Source organism: Aphelocoma coerulescens (assembly GCF_041296385.1).
Source record: "Aphelocoma coerulescens isolate FSJ_1873_10779 chromosome Z unlocalized genomic scaffold, UR_Acoe_1.0 ChrZ, whole genome shotgun sequence".
NCBI lineage: Eukaryota > Metazoa > Chordata > Aves > Passeriformes > Corvidae > Aphelocoma > Aphelocoma coerulescens.
Window position 1 is genome coordinate 67,454,801 of NW_027184085.1, and position 23,544 is coordinate 67,478,344.

Here is a 23,544-nt window from a genome sequence, read left to right on the forward strand (position 1 = left end):
GAGATGTTCACAAGGGCATGCAGTGAGAGGATAAGGTGGGGAATGGCTTCATACTGAAAGAGAATAGATTTAGATTAGATGTGAGGAACAAATTCTTCCCTGTGAGAGCGGTGAGGCCCTGGCACAGGGTGCCCAGAGAAGCTGTGGATGTCCCTGGATCCCTGCAAATGTCCAAGGCCAGGCTGGACAGAGCTGGTAGAAACCTGGGATTAGTGGAAAGTGTCCCTGCCCATGAATGAGTGTTAAGGTCCCCTGCAACTCAAACCATCCTGAGTACACAAATATCCTTCAGCTCCTTTAAGTTAGTTATTTTGGTGAACAAACAAAAAGCAATGTATCTTGGAGCTCGCAGATCTTTGAAAACGTTTCACTTGGGAAGCTCAGGAGCAAACTCGTTTTGCTGAAAATACTGTGGGATTGGTGCAATGCTCGATACAGATCTTTCAGGAGGCAAAGTTAACAATGGCCTTCACTACCAAAATATATGTAAAGATGCGTTAAAGTGTTTCTGCTGAGCTCTGACCAGGACCTGGTGTACATCAACACCCTCAGTAACTGATAAATAGATGGCATCAAACTGGGAAAGGCCACAGGTGGAACCGACAATACACGTTGGTAATGCTAAATATCCTTGATGAGCTTCAGAAATTCTCAACAGGGGAAAAAAAAAAAAAAAGAAAAATGTATCAGGGCAAGTACCCTGTGCACGAGGTGCGCGCACAGAAGCTGCACAAACGCAGGAAGGACTCCGGTGGAGGCCACAACCGATCTCAAACTGCGCATGGAGCAGGACTAGCAGCACTTTGACCAAAAAAAGGCAAACAAAGGGCACGACACGCACCCCGGGCGCTCAGAGAGCCCCGCCGCGCGGCTGAGGGAGGGGACTGGCCCGTGAGGCGCCGCGCCCGCCCCGCCCCGCCCCGCGCTGACGGCGGCCGGGAGCGGCCAAGCCTCCTCCTGAGGGCTGGCTCGCCTCTCCTGTCCCGGGCACCCGCTCCGGGAAGCTCCGTGCCCGGCCATGGAGCTGTGGCAGGTGCCGCTGAGCTTCTCCCGCCTCCGCATGTTCCCTTTCTTCGACCTGGCGCATTATGTCGCCTCCGTCCTGGCGCTGAAGGAGCAGCGGGGTGAGCGGGGCGAGACGGGACGGGGCGGACACCCCACACCCCCATCCCAATCCCGGTGTTCCTCCGTGTTCCCCCGGCCCTGCACCGTGTGCGTGTGTGTCGGCGGGGTGCCCAGCCCCGGCAGGGTGAGGATGGGGCCCTGAGGGGAGCCGCCGTCCCAGTTACCCCGTGGCCGTGTAAATGGGATTGTCTGCCGCCTGCATTAGCCCGTCTGTCCATAAGCGACGTCTTATTGCCCGCAGAAGACACCCAGCCGAGCTTTTCTCGCTTTCCCGAACTTAGGAGGCACTGGCTAATTCAGCCAGGAGTTTCGCTGAAAACATTTTAATTTTTAGTTATTTATTTATTTGTCTCAGTCTTAAAGTCTCAGGAGTGAAAGGGCTAAGGCCCCTCTAAGTTCGGTTTATGGGTGCAGAGATGGTGTGTGTAACACAGGCCCATACCTCTCTGCCCAGAATTGCATCTGAGAGCGGAGATACTGGAATTTACATCCTTCACACCCCCTGTTTGTGCAGGGGGGTGTTAAGGCAGTTCTGCTTTGTAGGAAACAGCTCAGGATTCTCATGGGTTGGTCAGTGGCTTGTCAGCGTTGTACCCCATAGATTGTAAAGTGAATTTAACAAAGCTTTCCACTTCCACGAATGAGTTTTTGTGTGAGAACACATCATGGCATTTTAGTCCCTACGTGCTCTCTTCTAGAAAATCTGCACTGTGGCTGTTAACCCCAAGCCTGATTTGGTTTTTTTGCTGTCACAAACAGAGAGACTGGCCTTGTTTCAATGTTTAGAATCAAACTACTTGTGGTGTGGGTTTGGACATATTTATAGTAACCGTGCACCCCAGGTGATAACTGTGTAGGAAACTAAGCCTTTTTTGGGGTTAAATTTTTTGGGATTAAAAAATTTGGGATAGCAAATTTGGGAGCTGCTGCTTGCCTCAGATTTCTAGGGCTCTGCAATGTTTTTGTTTAGTGAGAGCTTGTTCTTTGCTCCCTTGCTAAATGTTCTGTGGTGAATTTTGACTTTCTGCTGAGGAAATTCACCTAACAGGCTGTGAGGACTTGGTGTAAAGTGCTTAGGTATTCTAGCATCTTCACCAAACATTGTTAATACTGCTAAAATTTTTAACAGGTGCAGGCCTGTGGCATTGTGTAATGTGTCTTGTTCTATTTAAAAAGGGACTTTCTGACATTATCATGCAATACTTTTAAACTTTCCTCTGGAATGGGCACTCCTAAAGACCAGGATGAGAGGCCTCTCTGCTTTGCATCAGCATAACTTTACTGAGACAACACTTATGGAAAGCAGAATTGCTGTCAGAAGTCTGCTCAGATCCATGCTTCTGTGTTTTTTTCTTCTTGGCTTGAATGCTTGAGTATTTTCTAATACTTGGAATTAATAACTGTAATCCAGGTGACTGCCTGCTGGCCTGTTTCTCACTTCCCAAGTGGTTTGAACTGAGTATTAAATCATAAGGGAAATAGCAGTTATTTTGAATACTCAGTATGGATATATTATTGTCGATTAACACTGTCTAGGTTGTATGTTCTCTTTGGAAACTTAAAACAGTAGCTATATTTGACAGGGAAATAACGGGGTAGCCTTGAGTGCCTGGTGATGTAAGAAGTATGTGCTCAAGTTACAGCCATGTTTATTTTATCCCAGATGACTGTCTCATTAAAATACCAACCCACCCCTGCTGCTTAAAATCAGATTTGGTGTGGGCATTTGGATCATGGATGGGTGCACACTAACTGGAACTTTTCCAATCCTCCTAGCCAGGCTTTCTTGCTCATTGTGACTACTGGCAAGCTACAGCAGTGACAACCAACTTGTTGCTTTCTGCGTGTTTTAAAATAAGAGTTCTTTATTAGTGCTTTTAGGATGGCATAGGAGTTGCTTGCTTGTAACTCCAGCCAGTTGTAGAACTGGCAGTTTTCTTTTTTTGGGATGGGGGGGCTGCAAAAGGTGTTGATGGCTGAGAATGTGTCGTATTTGGTTTGTTCTTGCCATTTTTCTATGATGTGTTTCAGGTGACTTGAGGAGAAATAATTTCTTCAGCATAGTTTTGCTCTATTAAGTCTGACTCTATAAATCCTTTATCTTAACCAATGGTATTGTGTGTGGTTTAATGGGGGTACTAGAAAAACCTGTACAAATCCTCCTGGTTTGCTCCCTTAGGTGTGTGTGTAGTATGCATTCCTGATTGCCTATTTGGAACATGCTGAAAAGTTTAAGGCAGATATTATCCTATTGACAAATAGTTGGTAAGGTGGTGTTTTGATTTTTTTTTTTTAATGTTACTGATGGTCAGGAACAATATTTAAAACTGTATTCAAAATTAGTCCTTGTGTTTTGAAACCTTTCCTTAACTTTCTGAAGCGTAAGTTTGTAGGGCTAGTGGCCTTCTGGCAGATCCACCCTTGCATGGTTGTGTGATGCCTCATTAATTTTCCAGGATGCATCAGAGGACAAATATAAATGATCACTTTGTGTAAAAAACATGTGACCTACTTAAAACCGAGTTTGTCTTCTGAAAGGTTACGCCCCTGTCATAATTTAAGTTGCAATACTAAGATGATCTTTAAATTAGTATAAATGTTTTTTGCCTCATTGCCTTCTGTGTTGGGTATATTCCTTGTTAGAAAACAGGTATGAATTGTTAAATACTGGCCTTTGAGCCAATTCTAGTGTTGACCAACAGAAAAATCTTGAAGTGCAGTAGAGTTTCCAGTCTCTTGTTCGTTTACTTGTAAAATGAAGAAATTTATTTTCATTGCTGTGGAGCTTAATCATAGAGGGCAATCTGGTAATAATAGCTGTAATTCCTGTATGTGCCCTCAAAACTGAAAACCACTTGTTGCTAGCTGTGGGGAAGAGGAAGTGTGGAGAAGCTGGTGATTGCTGAAAGGCAGGAGAATGGATTTGAAGAGAGAACAGATACCTATCTAGTTTTAAATCCACTCCAAAAGTAGCAAACACAAGCCATTAATATTTTGCAGCACTTGGAGCACCAGGTACTGCAGTTTGAAAAATAAATTACAAACCAGTTATAAAAGAGATATTATGTTATATTCAGATATGTAAGGCTTAGGAGTACTTATTTTTATAAATTGTCTGTTACATGGGAATTTAGATAGTGCTGCAATACTTAATATCTATGCAAGCACTAAAACTGGAACAATCTTATTAATATATTTAGTGAATTGTATTGAGAATATTTTTATATATTTGAGCCTCTCATCTTGGGTAAGAATCTTCTTTTCCCACAGAAATGCCTGAAAAACCAAAGTTTCTACTCTGAATTGGGAACGGATGTCAAATTTCATTTTGGGGCAGACACTAGTGCTTTTGTGAACTTCAGCCTTTGGACTATGGAAAATTAAACTCGTTCAGGCAAACAGAGCTGGGCACCAGTGTAGAGGGGAAGCTTTGGCAACACTGAACTTTTAAAGTGGAAGGAAATAGTCAAGATGACTACTTGAGGATATTTCTAGCTTTGGTAAAATGTTTTTTTTCTCTGAAAATGGTTAATGCATCCCATTACCTCCAGTATAATCTTTTAATATTGAATACTTTTGTCAATATTTTTGACATAGTTCACTTGCATTTTAAAGGGATAATTCATTTTAAAGGTAATGAAATAAACAAAACTGTCAACCTTTTAATAATGAGGGAAATTTACATTTATTATTATAGTTCAAGGTAACCTTTTTTCCTCTCTTCAAGAGTGCAGGTGAAAACTATTTGATAATTATCTTGGATGCTGTTTTCATTCTGGCCAGCAATCACAGCAGGGTATTATGAGAAAAAAGGAAAACCAGTTACCTTGAATTCTTGGAACACTCTAAAGCAGAAATGGAATTCCTAGAATAACCGTCCAAATGTTAGCAATCCTGTTTAGATCAGCCACTTACGTGTTTTTAATACAAATTTGAAAGCAAGTGTGTCCCTGTGTCAGGCTATTAACAACAAGACCTTGCTGCCGTGCTCTGAAAGCTTTTTCTTCTTGGTAGCCAGATGTAACAAACTAATGCACAAAAGATGTTCAGAGAACACGTCATCAGCCTTTCACTTCTGTTTAGGAGGTGGAAGTTAAAGTCACCGTACCCTGAGGTTTGTATCTCTGGAAAATTTTCCTGTGAGAGCCTGCTGATTGCTTGAGGATTTTTCATTACCTGAAGGAGCTAAATTGAAAAATACTGACCTTCAAAACATGCTGCTATTCTCCAGTTTTCATCTCTGTTTATGCGTTTTTTTTCCACAGGAGCTGTGGAAGTGTCAGTCCGAAGTCCATTGGCCTGCTGGTTTAGTGCAATGCTTTATTGCTTTGGGGGTTCAGTTTTGTCTTCGTTGATGCTTGGTGAACCTCCAGTAGCATTTCTGGCAAAGACCATAAATATTCTACTGGCATCCTCAGTCTGGTAAGCAGCCACAATTGGGTAGGATGAGTAATACTGGCTCTAAGGAAGCTATATGCTGTAAACTGATACGATACCATCAAGGTTCCATGTAAATCAGCATTTTGACTTAAAAATGTTGTGGGTTTGGATGCTGTCTCTTTTATCCAAAGTGTCACAGCAGCTGTAAGATGCTGTTTTGTGGGAATAGAGAGCAACTCTTACAGCCTGTTGTGCAACAAAATGCTGCGTTGCTAGACTAGACTTGCCTTGGGTTTTTATAGTATTCCTGGTCAAACAGCTGAAAACATTACCTTTTAATGAAATGAATTGAGTTGCTGATTTGCTGAGCATAGGTAAGTCATAAAAGCAATCAAGTTTTTCAGAAGTAGCTCTTGAAAACCAGAGCCTGGCTGATGTAAAAATTTTGGACTTTTCCTGTAACTGGAGTTCCAAGACACATCTTTCCTCCAGTTTCTACTGCCAGACACATACTTTTTTTTCTGTATTTCATTCCTTCCCAAGTGGGTGGGTGTTGTGGTAGAAGACAGTAGTGAGCTGAATGGTATGATTGAATCAAGTATGTGGCAATTTGGCCTGCTTTGGAGTTAAAAAAAAAATGCTGGAGTTATTTTCATATAAATGTGGCCTTCCAGTGGAGTTAATTTGTTCCAGAAAGTTATCTTTGAAGAAAACATCAAACTTAACAAAAATTATGAGGAGCAGTGGGGTTTTGAATTTAGGAAGCTCAATCACAACATTTGGAGAGTCTGGCCTGCTTAAAATCCTTTAGTTCCACTAGCCCCTTAAGTTTCACAATTGCAAATTCATTAAAGTGAAAGCAAGTGTTTTTCTCTGTGTATATGTATTAGTTTTCTGGTCTTTGTGTTGCAATAGAGGATGACATATTTGATTTAGACAAATAGGTGCAATTAATAATATATATTAATTAGTGAATTATTAACAGAGCCTACAGAACCTGCCTGTGGTTCAGTTAGTTTGATGTGGGCAGACTGATTGCTTTTTTTTTGTCAAGTGACATGAGCTAGGAGTACACTTGAAGAGAATGGGATTTCTGTTTAACTCACCATGGTCAAATGTGATTTGCTGTGCAAATTAAACGAGGTTTTAGTGAGGAGCTGTGAACGTTATGAAACGTTTTAAGCTTCCAGCTTTACAAAGTTCCCTCTTCGTGAGTATAATGACCTTAATTCCTGGTCCCAGATCACGAGAAGGGAAATTCCCCAAGCCACGCTAGAAACTGCAGAGTGGGGTTGTGCTGGCCTTGAGGAATGCTCCTAAATAGTCTGTAGAGCAGCGGCATCTACTGTTAGCAGAGATTACAGGCAGAAATGCCGTGGTGGGTCTTCAGTGCCAGCTTCAGTCCTCTAACCTGTGCTTCAGGGTCCTAAACCCACATTCTACAGATGTAAATTAATTCTGGTGTGAGTTGTGTGGTGAGTAGGTGGCTTAGATGGCTGTCTGTAGTAGCCTCTGAGGTACATCCTCTCTCTACATCTTTGGCTTAGTATCAGCTGAAGCCTGGTTGCTTACAGAGGCATCTGACGTTATAGTAGGAGATAAAGGGAACGGCCTTAGAAATTCTTGGTAGGCAGGACTGAGCTCAAAAACCTTAAAGCAAATGGGCAGTGGTTTTTTTTGGTTTTGTTTTTTGGTTTTGGTTTTTTTTTTAAGAAAACAAAAAGTAATCCTTTTTTTAAAACACTTTCTCTGCTCTTATGCAACTATTACTCTCTTACTCCTGTGCTGAAATAATCTACTTGAGATAACTTAATCAAGATACTTAATCTTGATTGTTTTTTTGTGAATGTCTCAGGAAGACCTGAATTTTATTTATTATTGAAGAGATACAGTAAAACACCACATAATCTAATCTTTTAAAATGTACTGTCATTTTAGGATTTAGCTGTTAGCCATCTTTACTTGGTTTTAAAAGCAATCAATGCTTTGAATAAAGAAATGTGTTTGTAATTGGCAAGCTGGAAAAGCTAGAACTGGTGAGTACTAAGATGTTAAGTGTGTTTAAAAATAGCCATGCATTTCATCTAGCATGACACTAACTAGTGGAGGCATTCTTGCTAAAGTTATATAATTCCATGTACCTACAGTCTGGAAGCACAGAGTCAGCATTTCATTTACCACCCTGTTGTAATCCTATTAAAAAAAAAAATCCCCAAAATAAAACAACCCCCTACACTGAGCTAAACAAAAAATAACTCACAAAATAAACCGCACAAAGTCAATCGGACGCCACTTAAATAACTTGGACTATAAAAATGTGATATATAAGGTGTAGAACAATTGGAAAAATGTAAATATGTTTCCCATGGACTTTAATGGATTCTTTGGGACAATGAGGCAATAGCGTTTGGTTTTGGTGCAAGAGCTCAAGTGTGCTCAGAAGCTACTCAAATTTTTTCCAAGGTGTGTACCACAAGACTTTGAGTTGTCAGTAGTAGTTCAAGCATTGCTAGTCATATTCCAAAATTATCCTTAAAGATTATTAAAAGATAATTCCTTAGCAAAAATGTGGCTGATGGGTTTTTTCTCATAATTTTCAGGTACCTAGTGTTTTACTGCCCAGAGGACATATTCTGCCGGTGCTTTTCCTTTCTGCCTCTTCGTCTTCTGGTGGCAGGAATGAAAGAAGTGACAAGGACGTGGAAGATCACAGATGGCATTGCACATGCAGACATTGTCTACAAAGATGCCTGGCTTGTCTTGGTAGCTGTGGGCTGGGCCAGAGGTAATGTGCATAACATCTTATTCTGAGAGTTTGGGATTTTTTGGAGTGGTGTTTAAACATCTAGCCCCTCAGCAGAACTGTTGCTGTGCTGGGCATGGTTGTGCTGATGCAGTCTCATGTCCCCTCAAGGAAAAAGCCTGTGCTGCAGTTTTTCTGCCTGGATTAAGGTTGACATTGAAGGTCTTTGGGGGGAGTTCCCATCAGAAGGTCTTACGAGACCTTGTAGGATGGGCAGTTGATGACAATAAAGAAGTAAATGTACTGTGTAGCTACTGCTGAACATTCCAACAGCATTATTGCCTCGGACCTGTGTCCTTGCATGAGGCTGAAGAAGAGAGATTATCTCGGGTTTTTGGGTTGTGACCATTACCTGATTTTAAACATGGGGATGACCCTTCTTTCCTGCCTGCTGTTTGGAGTACAACTCTGGAAGCCACCTTCCTGACAGCTGTATTTGCAGCCACACCATCAGGGTCACTTCAGAAAGCAGTTGTGCAGCTCTTGATTCTGTGCCACTGTGGGAAGCAACACATGTGAATGTGATGGGTGCATGTGTTCAGATCCTGTCACTTAAAGGTAGACCTGAGGTTCTTGCTGAGTATCTCAACCTCTGAAGTTTCGTGGCCATTGTTCAAGTCTTGTTTGCATGAAAGGTTGGATTAAGGCTTTTTAAGTCTGGGCTTTGGTGCCACCTTTAGCACCTGGTGTCATGAGTTTTTCTGGGAGCAATGGCATAGTGGTGGTAGCAGCCAGTGGAAACTTACCATAAATCTCTGCAATTTCAGGTGCTGGTGGTGGCCTAATTTCCAACTTCGAGCAGCTGGTGAGAGGAGTGTGGAAACCTGAAACCAATGAGCTCCTGAAGATGTCCTAGTAAGTTTTTTTAAAAAGCTGCAACATGTTAGCTATTGTTTTGCTAACTCGTTGTGTTGATGCTCACTTTTAGTGGTTGAAGCCAAAAAAAAAAAGCAAAGCATTAGGACATATTTGCACTCTGTTTTGGTTTGTATCCTCTGAAAGATGGGATGATGGTCTTTGAGACTTTTAGCAGATGTTTTATTCATTTTATGTTCACAGCACAAGAGCAGCAAATGGGAAGACAAGTCAACAGAACTTGTCAGAAAGCAGTAAAGAGCTTGTGGGGAGTTGCTAGAAAGCAGTATTGACTCAGTTTGTCTTACAGGGACATGGTCTTCTATCCAAAATGAAAGTACAGTGGTACCAGAAATACACAAGTGAATTTTGGTGTATGTTCTGAGCATCACTAAGATGGCTTCCTTTGAACACTGTCACTCTTACTTTTGCTGCCAGTGCTATTTTCCTCCAAAGACATCAATTATTTGAGAAGGTACAAATTGGTTATTCAGTATAGCAAAAATGACCTGCAAGATGGGAAAAGTTACTTCTCTTGCAGAAGCAAAGAATAGGGAATATTACATGCCTCCTGGTTTTCTCTGTAAAATGAGAATTGAAACAGGCTGGAAAGCCACAAGCTATTATTGTAAGTCAAGATAAGGTCACTGTGATAATTTCCTAAAATTCTTTTGATCTTTCCCAGGTTACAGTCAGGTCTTTAAAAATAATAATTTTATTTTTTTAAAAAGCCATCTTGCTTTTCTGTGCAGCCACTCCTAGACACAGGAATTGAGACATTTGAAACCTTCTCTTTGGCAATATTTCAACTTTTTGTGGATTGTGTTAGTTCTTAGCTTTTTCCAAAATTCTAAGTATTTAGAATTTCACTTTCTCTTGTCAGTGCCTAAAATGGCAGTCTCGAAAGTAAACTTTCAGAAGGAGAAGTTTACTGTCAAAAATAGCACTGTAGACCAAAATAAAATTGTCTTTACAGGTGCAACACTAGAGCAGTGCTTAATGATTGGCATCACTTGCATATATTCTCCTTCACCACTGTGGGAATGGCTCAAAGTAACTCAAAAAAGATTTTAAAAGTTTTGTTTACGTATAAATTAAGAGCATTAAATTGAGCTAAGTTACAAAGTTAAAAGTACCTAACATCCTGCAAATGAACAAGATGCCTGTGTGCACAGGTCTGTTTTTTGGGCTTCTTGAGCAGGAAGTTGATGCAGTTTTTTGGTTGCTGAAAAGACAGTGAAGAACAAATCTAGAGTAGATGTTCTGTGATAACAGGAATGTCACCTGTACATGTCACATGCAGATTAAGAAATGCACATAATTCTGCCAGTCAGGCCACTGGATAAGATCTGACCAAAGATCTCTTGCTTTCTGAATGCGTACCTAGGAAGGGATTTAGTACCACAACAAAGATTGCTGTAAACTGGAAGCAGACTGGAAATCTTCTCATGTCTCAGGTCAGCACAGCTGTGCTGACAAAACCTGATAACACAGGCCTGGCTTCAGTCAGGTCTAAGCTGACACAGCCCTAGAGCTGCTGGAGTGTTACTGTGGACCAAGACTTGGACTATGTTGCTCTTCAACACCTTAAGCAGCTCCTTGGAGTAACTAACTCCTGGAGTATAGTAGAGGAACCTGTTTTTTTGTCTAGTCCAAGTAGTGTGAGCTCTGTGATTTAGCTCTTCAATAAGATACATTGGGAGAGGAAGAAGAGAAGCAAGCTGGCATACAAAGTCTGAATAGAAGCATTGATTTGAAGAGGATTTGTCAAATAGGAGGTAGCTGCACGTGCAGAGTAGTGCTGGACTTTATGCTGTCTGGACAGAAAGCATATTAATAGTATATAAAGTGAAAATATTAATTTAATTATAGCTGGATTTTGGATCTTACTTCTGTTACCACAAGTTTTCATTAGTTCCATTCAGAAATCTTTTGCACGCAGGCAGCTCCACTGTAGAGCAGAGAAGAGAAATTGATGTTCTTTGTTTGATTTCTAGCCCTGTGAAGGTAACTTTGATAGGAGCAGTTCTTTTCACCCTGCAACGCAGACAGTACTTGCCAATAGCAAGACACAACCTTGTGTTTTTATACACCATCTTTCTTGTTGTCTTCAAGGTAAGAATTGGAAAGTGTTGCTAGTAACCAAATAACAGAAAATATTTTACTTAATTTTTAGAAAGTTGTCATGTCTCTGAAAGCCATAGAAACAGTTGCAATATAAACTTGTCCAGTACCCAGATCTAAAAGACAATTTTTTCAATCTTGATTCCAAGTTATGTGTCCTGAGGGATGCCCAGCTAAATCTCTGAACTTTATGGAATGAGAATGGCTGTCTGGAATTCTAATTAAAGTCTGGTTATGCACCTGTATGTTCGGGTCCTTACACGTTCCGTTCTTTCAATTTAAATGGAAGGAAGCCACTCTCTTTGCGGTTTTTCAGTTTGAACAAGGCACAAAACTTACACATAAAAGTTGCTCTTCACCTTAGTTGGATGGCCTTAAATGTGATTTACTCTTAGGATGATTAATCTTACAGAGAAATTTTTTGTGCACATTTGTGTATAGCTCATAGAATCATAGAGTTATACAATATTAAGGGCTGGAAAGGACCTCAGAGGTCTTCCAGTTCCATCCCCCTGCCATGGGCAGAGACGTCTTCTACTAGTCCAGGTTTGTCAAGGCTTTATCCAACCTGGCCTTGAACATTGCCAGGGTTGGGGTATCTACAACATCTCAGGGCAACCTGTATCCCACCACTCTCACTCACAGTAAAGAATTTCTTCCTAGTATACAGCTTAAATTTTCCCTCTTTCAATTTGTACCCATTCCCCCTTGTCCTGTTGCTACAGTTCCTGATGAAGAATCCCCTTCATAGCTGTGTGAAGTGTTGGTCAGAAAAAAGAGCATTCTTTGGCCAGTTTCAGCTAAAGTGAGCAGGCTTCTGTTATTGGTGGCATGGCCTCATCCTTGTGTGTAAAGTTAAAAATGGCATACACCCGTTCAGCTTTGAACTTATCTGTGAAGCCATCACAACTTTTATTGTAACTTGATCCTTGTTCTTCGTAGGTAAAAATGATGTTGACAAGATGTGCAACTTCTCCACTTGCTCCCTTTGAGGCTGCATTGGGCCAAATCTTTTTTGGCTCGCGAAAGACACCTTCCAAAGTGAAGGGTGAAGGTGCCACATCTTCCAACGGCTCTTCAGTCTGTGACCAGCCTTCTGAGCAGCACCAAGAGGGTGCTAAGAAAAAACAAGCAAAGAAAACAGAATAAGTGACTTAAAATCCCTGTGATGGCCATGACCGTTGAAGATGTTTGTCTTCCAGAGTAGGCTGGCTGAGAAGTTTCTCTGAGGAAATGAGAAAAGGGCTGTGTTGTCGTTTGCCTTTTTGGAATGTGTTATGTAAGCTATGTGTAAATGCACATGTTGGATTTGTAAGTTAAAACTACAAATTTTTATCGTGGTTAAAAGTTTATTAATTTTTGTATTTATGATAACTTCAAATGCTTATACGTTAAAAAGATAGTTTCAGAAATGTGACAATCATATTTGTTACTTTTTTCCCACTATCTCACTTGTTTCACATCTTCCTATCTCCCAGTTCTGATGTTTCATTTTGAGAACACTGATTTGCACTGTCAGGTGTTCACTATAGCACGTCCCAAATAAGAAAGTCATTCAGTAAGGCTTCATCACATTGCACTGTGTAAAACCATAAAAATGTACCGAATTAATGCCTTTAACTAGAAAAATAGCTGAATTATTGTTGTAATTCACCTTGTACTGGTCTAAATTTTCTTCATTTCCTTAAGTAAATATTTTTCAATATTCTTCTATTTTTTAAAATGAAAGTAAAATATCTGACACTTAAAAAAAAATCTTTACAGTTAGCAAGTAGAAACATTTCAATATTTTTGCTGTTGGCTTACTTGGACTCTTTATTTGCAAGCATTTGAGATGTAGGTGTTTTTCATGCCACATTGGTGTTTTACAAGTGGTTTATATTTATCTTCTGGTTCATCAGGAACTAGACATTTTTGCCTGCATTTTTATCCAAGTGTATGCACTTTTTTCTTTTCAAAGACAAACTTCATTAGAAGGAGGAATACTGGACAGTACATTTACCTTGTTTAGTCAGCACCCTGAGCTGCAGGACAGGGCTGGGAGCAGAATGTTGCCACATAATCCAGGAGGGAATGGTCAGTGAGCTCCTCCACTAGCTGGACACTCCCAAGTGGTGGGATGGGATCCACCCAGGGGTGCTGAGGGAGCTGGCAGAGAGCTCGCTGAGGCACTTCCAATCATTTACCAGCAGTCCAGGCAAACTGGGGAGGTCCCAGTTAACTGGAGGCTGGCAAATGTGACATAAATCTACAGCAATGGGCAGAAGGAGGATCCAGGGAATTACAGGCCTGTCGCCTGCCCTCAGTGCCAGGGAGCTCATGGAGCAGATCACCTTGAGTGCCACCAGCAGCAGGTACAGGACAGCCAGGGGATCAGGGCCAGCCAGCCTGGGGTTAGGAGAGGTGGGTCCTGCCTGACTGACCTGATCCCTCCTGTGACCGGCTCAGGGCTGAGGGAAAGGCTGGGGATGTGTCTAGCTGCACTTCACAAAGCCTTTGACACCTTCTCGCACAGCCTCTCCTGGAGAAAGCGGCTGCTCATGGACAGGGCCCTGTTCTCTGGGGGAAGAACTGGCTGATGGCAGGGCCGGGGAGTGGGGGGGAAGGGAGGGACGTCCAGCTGGGGCTGGGCACCGGTGGGGTTCCCATGGGATCAGTACTGGGGCCAGGCCTGTTTGACATCTTCATGAGAGGCCTGGAGGAGGGGATCGAGGGCCCCTCGGTCAGTGTCTGACAGCACCGAGCTGGGCGGGAGCGTGGATCTGCTGTGGGGCAGGAGGGCTCTGCAGAGGGACCTGGACACGCTGCATCCATGGGATGAGGCCAGTGGGGTGAGGTACACCCAGGGGAACTGCTGGGCCCTGCCCTTGGGTCCCTTCAGTCCCCTGCAGCTCCAGACTGGGGAAAAGGTGGCTGGAGAGCTGGAAAAGACCCAGGGGGTGCTGGTGACAGCAGCTGGACATGAGCCCAGGGGTGCCCAGGTGGCCAAGAAGGCCAATGGCCCCTGGGCTGTCCCAGCTGTGGTGTGGCAGCAGGAGCAGGGCAGTGACTGTCCCTGTGCTGGGCACTGCTGAGGCCACACCTCAAATCCTGGGGCAGCTCTGGGCCCCTCACAACATGAAAGATCAACAAGTCCAGAGAGGGGAACAGAGCTGGGGAAGGGTCTGGAGCAGCAGGAGAGGCTGAGGGAGCTGGGAAAGGGGCTCAGCCTGGAGCAAAGGAGGCTCAGGGGGGACCTTGTGGCTCTGCACAAGTCCCTGACAGGAGGGAGCAGGCAGGGGGGATTGGTTTCTGCTCCCACAGAACAAGGGACAGGATGAGAGGAAATGGCCTCAAGCAGTGCCAGGGGAGGTTTAGGTTGGATGTGAGCAAGAATTTCCTCCCAGAAAGGGTTGAAAACCATTGGAACAGGCTGTCCAGGGAGGTGATGGAGTAAACATCCTTGGAGGGATTTAAAAGGACACGTAGATGTCACACATGGGGATATGGTTTAGTGTTGGCCTTAGCCATGCTGGGTTAATACTTGACTTGATGATCCTTAAGGTCTGTTCCAACCTGAACTATTCTTTAATGTCAGAAGCACTGGAAGTATTTATTAGCATTTGCTGAAATCTTGCTGCTTTCCACTTATTCCGTCTTTTTTTGCTCAAGATGGGAAGCAGTTTAAAGTAGCATACACTTCATAACTGAGAACTTTGGCATTTTGGAGATGTTACAATACATAAGAATAGAATCTTTTCAGAGGAGTCTTTTCATCGATGTGCCAATTTTTAGAATAAACTATTTTTACAAAATCAGACTATTTTCTTCAGAGAGTACTGCTTTGAAGAGTATTGTTCAGCAAAGAGGGGTTAGGTTAATCTTCGTGCAGGGATGCCAAAGAGAATGTGGAGGGAGATCTGATTTGAAAAGGCAAAGTTCTAGTTCCAGGTACATCTCTAAATTTGGAAAAGCTGTCACCAGTGCTGTTCTTAGAGAAAAGAAAAATAAGAGTACCAAAGAAATTTCTTGTGCCTGTCTAGTCACATTTCCATGGTGATGACCAACAGCACTGAACTCAGTTTGAAATCCAACTTCATTGCTAATGTGCTATACCTTGAAAGCTAAAATTAGTATTTTCTTTAACACTGAAAAATTAAAACAAAACACCCCAGACTCTGGACAAAGTAGTAGTCCTATTCCTTACATATTACACTGAAACTTAGTGTTCAGTTATAAATGCTTGGGGTATTCACTTTGTGTCTCATTTTTTTGTAGCTTGATGTCATGGATTAACTTGAAGCTGCCAATTAACTAGATAACAATCAGCTAGTTATCAAGCAACACCAGCACATGCTGCCTTTCCATGTTTTTTTAAAGTTTTGGATGTCTTTTTGAATAGGTGTAATTGTGTATTTTAGATCACATGAACCATACAGAATGGGATTGTGGTATGGAACTGTGTTGCACATCTGTGAAATTCTGCCTGAAAACTGGCTATTCCTAGCCAAAGTCAATGTGAAAATATGCTTAGACTAAGTTTTTAACAAGTTTACAAATAGAGGGGAAAATAAATTGTTTTGTATTCATTTTTAGAGTTAAAAATAACAGTATTAAAATTTTAAAAATGTTTTCTTGTCTGAACACCTTAAAAGTAATACACAACACACAATACACACAAAAATGTTTATTGTTGTGAAACAGAACATAAGTTATGCCAACAGAAATCCTGTTTTATGCACCATGAAAACAAAACTTTGTGTTTAAAGGTATCACAGGCTGCTGAAGAATGGGTGCTCAAAAGAGCTCCATACTGAGTATCTACGTGCAAGTATTCTGAGAACTACATTTTGTAACACAGAAGAAGATAACCAGTTGCTCAGGGTTTAACCTGTATTCTGTAGGAGACATTAATACAGTGTGTCCAGGATGCCTTAAATAAACAATTCCCAGCTTTCATGCCAATAGTTCTCTATCTCGGGTAAACTTCTTTGTGTGAGAATTCTGTTAACTTCTTATAACTGTTCTGGTAAAGTGTGTCAGATTCAGCACAGCTGCACACATGAACTAGTTGTCTGTATCTAATTTTTTTATTAACCTGGTAAAATTAGAAGAAGCTGCCTTGTGCCTGTATAAAATAAGTCGTTCAGAAGTTGCTTTATCAGCTCAATTCTTGGGCTAGAAGGGCATATTCGTGATTAATCCAATTGCTGTTCTTAGTAGTTTCTATTAAGTACAACCAGTTTCTGTAAAAAGAAAAACCTTAAAATTTGCTTCAGTATCACAACTGAAGTTTCTTTAGACAATAAATGCTATTTGCTTTCCTCTTCCGTTTTTTCTCCATTTCATTTCTTTGGAAAAAAGTGGAAATAGGAGGATGTCACACAAGCAGTACCATCATCTGAAATGTGATTCTTCAGTGTATTATTAGGCAAGACATAGTTGTTCAAGAATTCCAAACATCTGTCTTCTGTAGGAATCTGAATCTGCTCAGCATAAGGGCAGTGCTGAAATCTAACATCTTCCAACAGTCTAGACAGTGAATGCAAGATTTACTCAGAGTGAATACTCTTAATTTATAAGGTGAATCCTCATTTCTGAGGTCTAAGTGAAGTCTTAAAATGAGTAGCAACAGAGAAACAGCATTTGACACCAAGATGAGAATCAAAAATGTGTTGTAAATAGTAATTTGCATTTGTTCTGATAAAACTGCTCTGTTAAGCAATCAAAAGCCTTTTGTGAAATGCGTGAAATTGTTCAGCAAGGAATAGATAGTAATATGAAGGCTGACAGAGAAATACATTAATATTCCCAGGCAAGAACAGCCTATTACACACTGATCTGCCAGTGGGCTTTATCTACAGTCGGGAAGTAGAATATGGTGATCAAAATGACATCCCAAATAAAAACTGCTGCAATCTAGTGTGATAACAACCTGCAGCTAGGCTGCATGACCCCTGGTGTTGATAAGTGCTGGTGGGTGAGAGGCTGGACACCCCCAGCCTCCAGCCAACCGTCCTGAGCTCATCCCACAGCTCATGGGCAGCAAGGAAAGAGGGATTCTGCCCCTCTGCTGTGCTCAAGTGAGACCCCACCTGCAAAGCTGCCTCCAGCTGTGGGGTCCCCAGTGCAGGAAAGACATGGACCTGTTGGAATGAGTCCCCAAAATGATTAAAGGGCTGGAGCACCTGTCCTATGGAGACAGGCTGAGAGAATTGGAGCCTCGGGAGACCTCATAGCAGCATTGCAGTACCTAAAGGGGGCTTATAAGATGGGAACAGACATTTTAGCAGGGCTGTAGCGATAGGACAAGGGGTAATGGTTTTAAGCTGAAGAAGGGCTGAATCAGATAATATTAGGAATAAGTTATGATAAGGGTTGGTGAAACACTGAAGCAGGTTGCCTAGAGAGGTGGTAGATGTCCTATCCCTGGAAACATTCAAGATCAGGTTGGATGAGGTGCTGATCTAGTCAAAAATGTCCCTGCTTATTGCATGTGAGTTGGACTAGATGGCCTTTAAAGGTCCCTTCCAACCCAAACTGTTCTGTGATTCTTTGACTCTATGAAGAAAGGCTTCTTCAGTGTTGTTGAAGCACATTATCAGGGGGGTTGAGGCAGCCTTACAGGAAGCTGATACTGCCAGTGCCATGTAATTCTTTTGAACGGAACTAAAGGGCAAAAAAGGAAGAAACATGCATCTAAAAGAAAGAAACGTGCGTCTACTCTGTTGTCTTTGGCTGAAATTTTATCAAGCTCTCTGGCACATTTTTCCGCAATAAATTAGATAAAATTTTTTCTAGTGGTAGTCATTTCAATCAGAGTCACCTTTAGTTTGGTCAAATTTTCTCCTCCCCCTTAAAAGAAGAGTGTTATCAGACAGTTGAATGTCAAGGCTAGGTTAGATGGATTTGATTTTTAAGTTGGACTTTTTCATGGCCAAATTTGGAATAAAACTACTGGAAGATACTTTGATCTAAAGCTTTTTGGCACACATTCTGTTTTCTGAACATAATACCCATTTATGGTCGTAGGGTGTTTAGGAATTACGTGGAAGTATTTTTGAGTGTCTTTCAGTGGAATTTGAGAATACCTTTAAGGCACTTAAGTAGATTACACTGAGCAAGATGAAGATACAAACTTATTGGTTCTATTGTCGTAGCAGAAAAATCCAAGGTGAAGAAATTAGTTTTATTTTGAAGAGAGTACAGTTTCATGACCACTGCTTTGTCGCATGAGTGACTTCTGCAGCTCAAATGTTTGTGTGAAAACTTTGCTCTTTTTACTTACTTGCTATCCATCATGCACCAAAGCCTGGTTCTGACTTTCCCAAAGTGAGCTGTTTTCCTGCAAAGGGAGGCAGTTGTTCTCTGGTGTTTGCTTTCTAGCTCCAGGAGGCTTAAAACAGCAGGGGAGAGAGAGGCTGAGTGCTTTACTTGAAATTTTCAGCCTGAGACAAGGGAAAGAGCGTGGGAGTGAGACCCATCTCTTTGGGCAGCCTGGGGCATGTTCTTTGGCTGCAATCCAATTACCCAATGTATTTTTAGTTGCCTTTAGTTCAGTATACCAGGTGAATGTTAAGGAAAACTCTCCTGTCTGATCATTCAGATGCTTCTCTGGGAGTCACACTCATTCTACCCAAGACTTTTAACTGCTGGAACTGAAGCAGTGTTGGAATTTGGAATCAAGTAACTAATGTTCCAATCATTTGGGTATCTTCTCCTGCAACTAGTACACATGTGCTTTATATTTATCCTGGATGTTATGGATTAAAAAGTTCAGGATCAGGTTGGACTCTTCTGAAACCCTCTCTCCAAAGTGTGAGCCAGATGTCTTGTAGCTGGCTGGTGTTTAGAACTGTCTTGCCAAAAGACTGGTTCCTTAGAAATCAAATGTGTTGATGATTTTTTCCTTCCCTTATCATTACCTAAATCTCCTGCTTATATCAGACTGAAGTTCTGTTTGAGTACGTTTGGCAGGAGTTGGATCATAACTGAGTTTAGAAGAAGCTGGAACACAAGAGCTGTTAAAAAACCAAAGTTTCAAGGCTGGTGTCTATTAAGCAAGAAGATACAGATGCTAAAGAATTTACCAAAATCCAATAAAAAAAATAGTGCTAATACTTCAGGAAAGCAGTGAATTTTCAGAAAACAAATGCAGGCATTGGTATTGAGAGTATCCACTGTATACAGACACAGGAACCAAGTTTCCAAGTTGTGCATTGATGTGATGGTGGTCTTGTCCTCAAATGCAAACAGAATGGAGCACAAGGTTAATGAGCTTCAGACCAAGCTGAAGCAGGAACACAGGGACTCAGGACAAAGTAGAGTAACTCCTGGGAATGCTGTGCAGCATCTTATTACATATTATAGCAAGAGGAGGGAACCCAGACTGCTGTCAAAAATTAAGTGGGAATATGGTTCTAACATCAGTACAGCCTTATTGTTGCTGACCTGAGAGATGACATGCTGCATTCCTGAGTCTGTACCTGGTCCGTATGGATGTCTATGAAATCAGAGCATCAATATTGTAAGAAAAAGCAATGATTAAGAAGGTCAAGCTGGGTAAGACCCCTGGGGATACGTTTGCAGCATGAACTACAAGACTGTGATCAGACATTTCAAGTTATTAAAGAGAATGTGCTTCTGATACCTTTAAACAGTGCTGATTTTTAATTTTCTTTTTTTACCCAGGGTGAAACAATGTGAAGAAGAGTGGGGTCTGAGCACTTCATTAATGGCAGAAAAAAAAAATAAATGAGGGTGTTGAAAATTATTCTACTGGTAAAATGCATCCTGGCTTCTAGGCATGCAGTAAAATAGTCATGTCAGGCAGTGCAGAACTTAACAACCTCTAGTGTGGGCTTCTTACTGATCCAGGGGCATCAGACCAGTGAACGTACTAGATCTTCCTTATTCTGAAAGGAAAGAACAAAAAAGTTCTTTTTTGAATAAAATTTGTGGGTTGGCTTTGGCACAGAGAGTGACTGACTCAGTAGGTCAAGACTGTTGGCTGAAGACAAACAGAAGGAAGAGGAGAACGCTGCCCATCACAAAGTCTGTAAAATCAACTCGACCCTGATGCATGTGGAACGATTTTTGTGTAGTAGAGCAATTTCAAGTGAAACTGGTAAGTAATGGACCCTGAGAAAACAAACACACAAAGAAAGAAAAGCCACTTAAGTTGCACAATGTATAATTAAGCTGTGTAACTCACTGCCTGCGGTAGAAGTGCTAGAAATGGAAAGCAGTTAGATGCCAGTTCTGACTCAGGCAGGCCTCACAGAGTTTTGTCAGATGGTGGGAGAGTATTTTTAGAAAATCACAGAATGGTTGGGGCTGGAAGGGACCTCTGGACATCACCCAGTCCAACCACCTACCAAAGCAGGATCACCTAGAGCAGGTGGGGTTGGAATGTCTCTAGAGAGGGAGACTCCACAACCTCTCTGGGCAGCTGTCCCAGTGCTTTGCCACCCTCAATGGAAAGAAATCACTCCTCACATTGAGTGGAACTTCTTCTCTTTTAGTTTATGGCCATATGAATGCATTGACCTATTCTCCAATATTCTCTTGGCAGACCCTGTCACACGGGGAAAGGCGCTGACAGTCTTTTTGGGAAATTACATTTGGATCACGAAGGATTGGCTTCACCCACCTTCCATGACCATAGCATCTTCCCTACCAGGAAAACAAAAGGCTCCTGGGTTGGAGAGGCCATTGGGCTGATGCTGTATTGCAGCAGCAGTGTTTACATTTGCTTCTGAAAGGTGGGCATTTGTTTTGTTAGTGTGTCCTGTCTTATAAAACAAAAGTCCTTCTCTTGCCTCTGTGCAGTTCATTATTTGTAGAAGGGCTTTCAGGAGCCCAGATGAAAGGGTATTTTAGATGCATTAATTATTAGTGTTAAGCACAGCTGCTTTGTCTGAGGGCGTTCTTCCAGCTGAAAATGGGTTTGACTGCAAGGAAATGTATTTCCAAGAAGACTGTATTGGTTTTAAGTCTGGGAAGCAGAGAAAGCAAATAAAGCTATTTTGTTTAAAAAAAAAAAAAAAAATTCAGGGGTGAAAATTATTTCCCCCATTATTTTAATTGGATGTATTATTGCTTATGAAAAACTGTTATTTAATTCATCATGGGGAAGTGGTCAAACACTTTAACAAAATGAATAGTTATTGGAAAAAAGTAATTTCCTCAGTTACTTTCAATCCATTTGCTTAGGTATGGACATGAAATTTTCTTTGAAGCTGTCATTCAGAAAGCAGACTTTGAGTTTAATGAAGAGTTTCAGCAAATACCTGCTCTGTGTGTAAAAAGCACTCACTTTTTTTTCTGTCAAGACAATTTTTCTTTAAGGCTCATCATAGTACAGTTGGAAATTTTCTGTGATTTTGTTTGCTTTCAAAACAGGGGTTTGAAAGCTTGGATGGTGGGGAGAGAAAATCTTATCTATCAGGTTGTGATCATGTGTTAATATTACTGATGACTTGCCTTACTGTTTAGGTTGCAGACAAGAGTTTTATTTCTATACTCTGATCATAAAAGAGGTCTTAGTACTTTCTGATATCAGCCACATTAAAATAAACATTGTTCTCCTGTTGGAGTGCCTCAAAAAGCTTCAGTCTGAAAAAAAAAGAATGTTTTAATCTTATTTGCAACAGTCACGTCCTTTTTGCTTTCCAGTGTTAAGCTGATGCTAAAAGTACCTTTTTAAGCCTATCACATAAGTGCAATTAATAGGGAGAGGTTATTGATTTTTAGGAAAAACTTGTAGGAACTAGGAACTTATGCCATTGAGCTTCTCATTTTTTAAGAACAGAGCATCTCAAGCAGGTGGGGAAAGCCACTTTGTTTATCTGGCTTGTGCTCGGTGTTATGGAAACACAAACACTCTTGAAAAACAAAGCAATACAGGAAGTGTTGAAATGGGCATGGGTACAGTGCTAAGCTTCTGCTTCAGCAACCAGGGGGAACATCAGCAGGGAAATTTTTTTATTCTTTGGTCCTTGGTGCCCCACTCAAGGGTATTACCTGATGGTTCTCAGGGCTGTGACTTGTGTGACAGGAAAAGCTGTAAAACCTGGTAAATGTCTTCCTTGGAGTCATGGCTTGGGAGCTGTGTTTAGCATTAGCTGAGCATGAGATTGGCCTGGATATGGACAGTGAAAAGCCATGGGTCACTCTGCACTGCTCGCTTGGATCCAATTAGAGCACCTTACATGTTGTTATATTTGTCTTGTAATGTTTACCAAATCTGTGAAGATTGGACTATACAATTGGATCTGATGATCTTAAAGGTCTTTTCCAAACGAAATGATTCTAACAGAATAAAAAACCTCTCCTTTATTTGCTTGGTGTTACTGTGCCTCATATTATTGTGGCTGGTGGGTGGGTGTGCAGAAGTTTTCACACAGCCAATAAATGCAGGACAGTTCAGCACAAAGAGCCCTCCAAGGAAACCTGTGAAATGGCCTGAATGCTGTTGTCTGGAGAGCTTGATGTGAGCAGTTCTGCCATCTGCCAGAACTCTTTGCCAAATTAATTACAGATCAACTGTGAGAAAGTTCAAATGACCATTACCAACCATGGTGGCATTGCCCTAGCAAAAATATTGTCCCCATGTGCCCCAAAAACATTTAAGGTGTATTGTAAGTAGAAAGATTGGAAAATGCAGATCCTGTTTCCAGCTCTCTGTGTTTAGGCATAGGCAGTGCATAGATGCATCTATGCTCGTTTAAAGCTTTGGCCTGAGCACTTAACAGAGGATGCTTGGAAAGATGCTGAACACAGTTAATGTTTCATTCCCCTTGGATGTGCCAATTTCCAAAGCTGCTGTGATAATCTTGGCCTGGAGATCCAGCATGGAGCACACTGTCTGCGGGACTGTGTGCCCTTGGCTCACAGTCAGGTGAGAAGAGGTGCTGGCTTCTGGGTTTGCATGTGCCTCTGCTTTTAGAAACAGTTTGGGGAAGTGGAAGAACAGTTCTGCAGAGCCATTACAGTCTCTTCTGTACATGATGTTTGGGCACATTTTAAAGCCTTTATTTCCTCAGCCATGAAATCTTCTTTGAGCAGTTGCATTCTGTCTTGTAAGTACTCTAGTCAAGGCTTTTCCAGCATGTGTTTACAAGCCTCTGTGGGTGTGCTTGCCATAGTAATTCCTGGCTATGCTTTATTGTGAATGTCTTGATACTCATAGGGTTTGGAGAGAGAAGCAGCATTCCAAGTGGGAAATGACATCCACAGTTCCCAGTGGCATGGACCAAAGCCAAATGCCTAAGCCT

At 41.6% G+C, this 23,544-nt stretch overlaps 1 protein-coding gene across 1 annotated transcript; it reads left to right on the forward strand.

The window, feature by feature from the left end:
• Positions 1-935: 935 nt before the first annotated feature.
• TMEM38B (transmembrane protein 38B) lies at positions 936-16,596 on the forward strand. Its single transcript, XM_069001250.1, has 6 exons — positions 936-1,124; positions 5,391-5,547; positions 8,106-8,290; positions 9,076-9,163; positions 11,161-11,278; positions 12,230-16,596. Exons 1-6 carry the CDS (start codon positions 1,019-1,021, stop codon positions 12,434-12,436), a joined length of 861 nt encoding a protein of 286 aa, XP_068857351.1. The 5' UTR covers positions 936-1,018; the 3' UTR covers positions 12,437-16,596.
• The last annotated feature ends 6,948 nt before the right edge of the window (positions 16,597-23,544 follow it).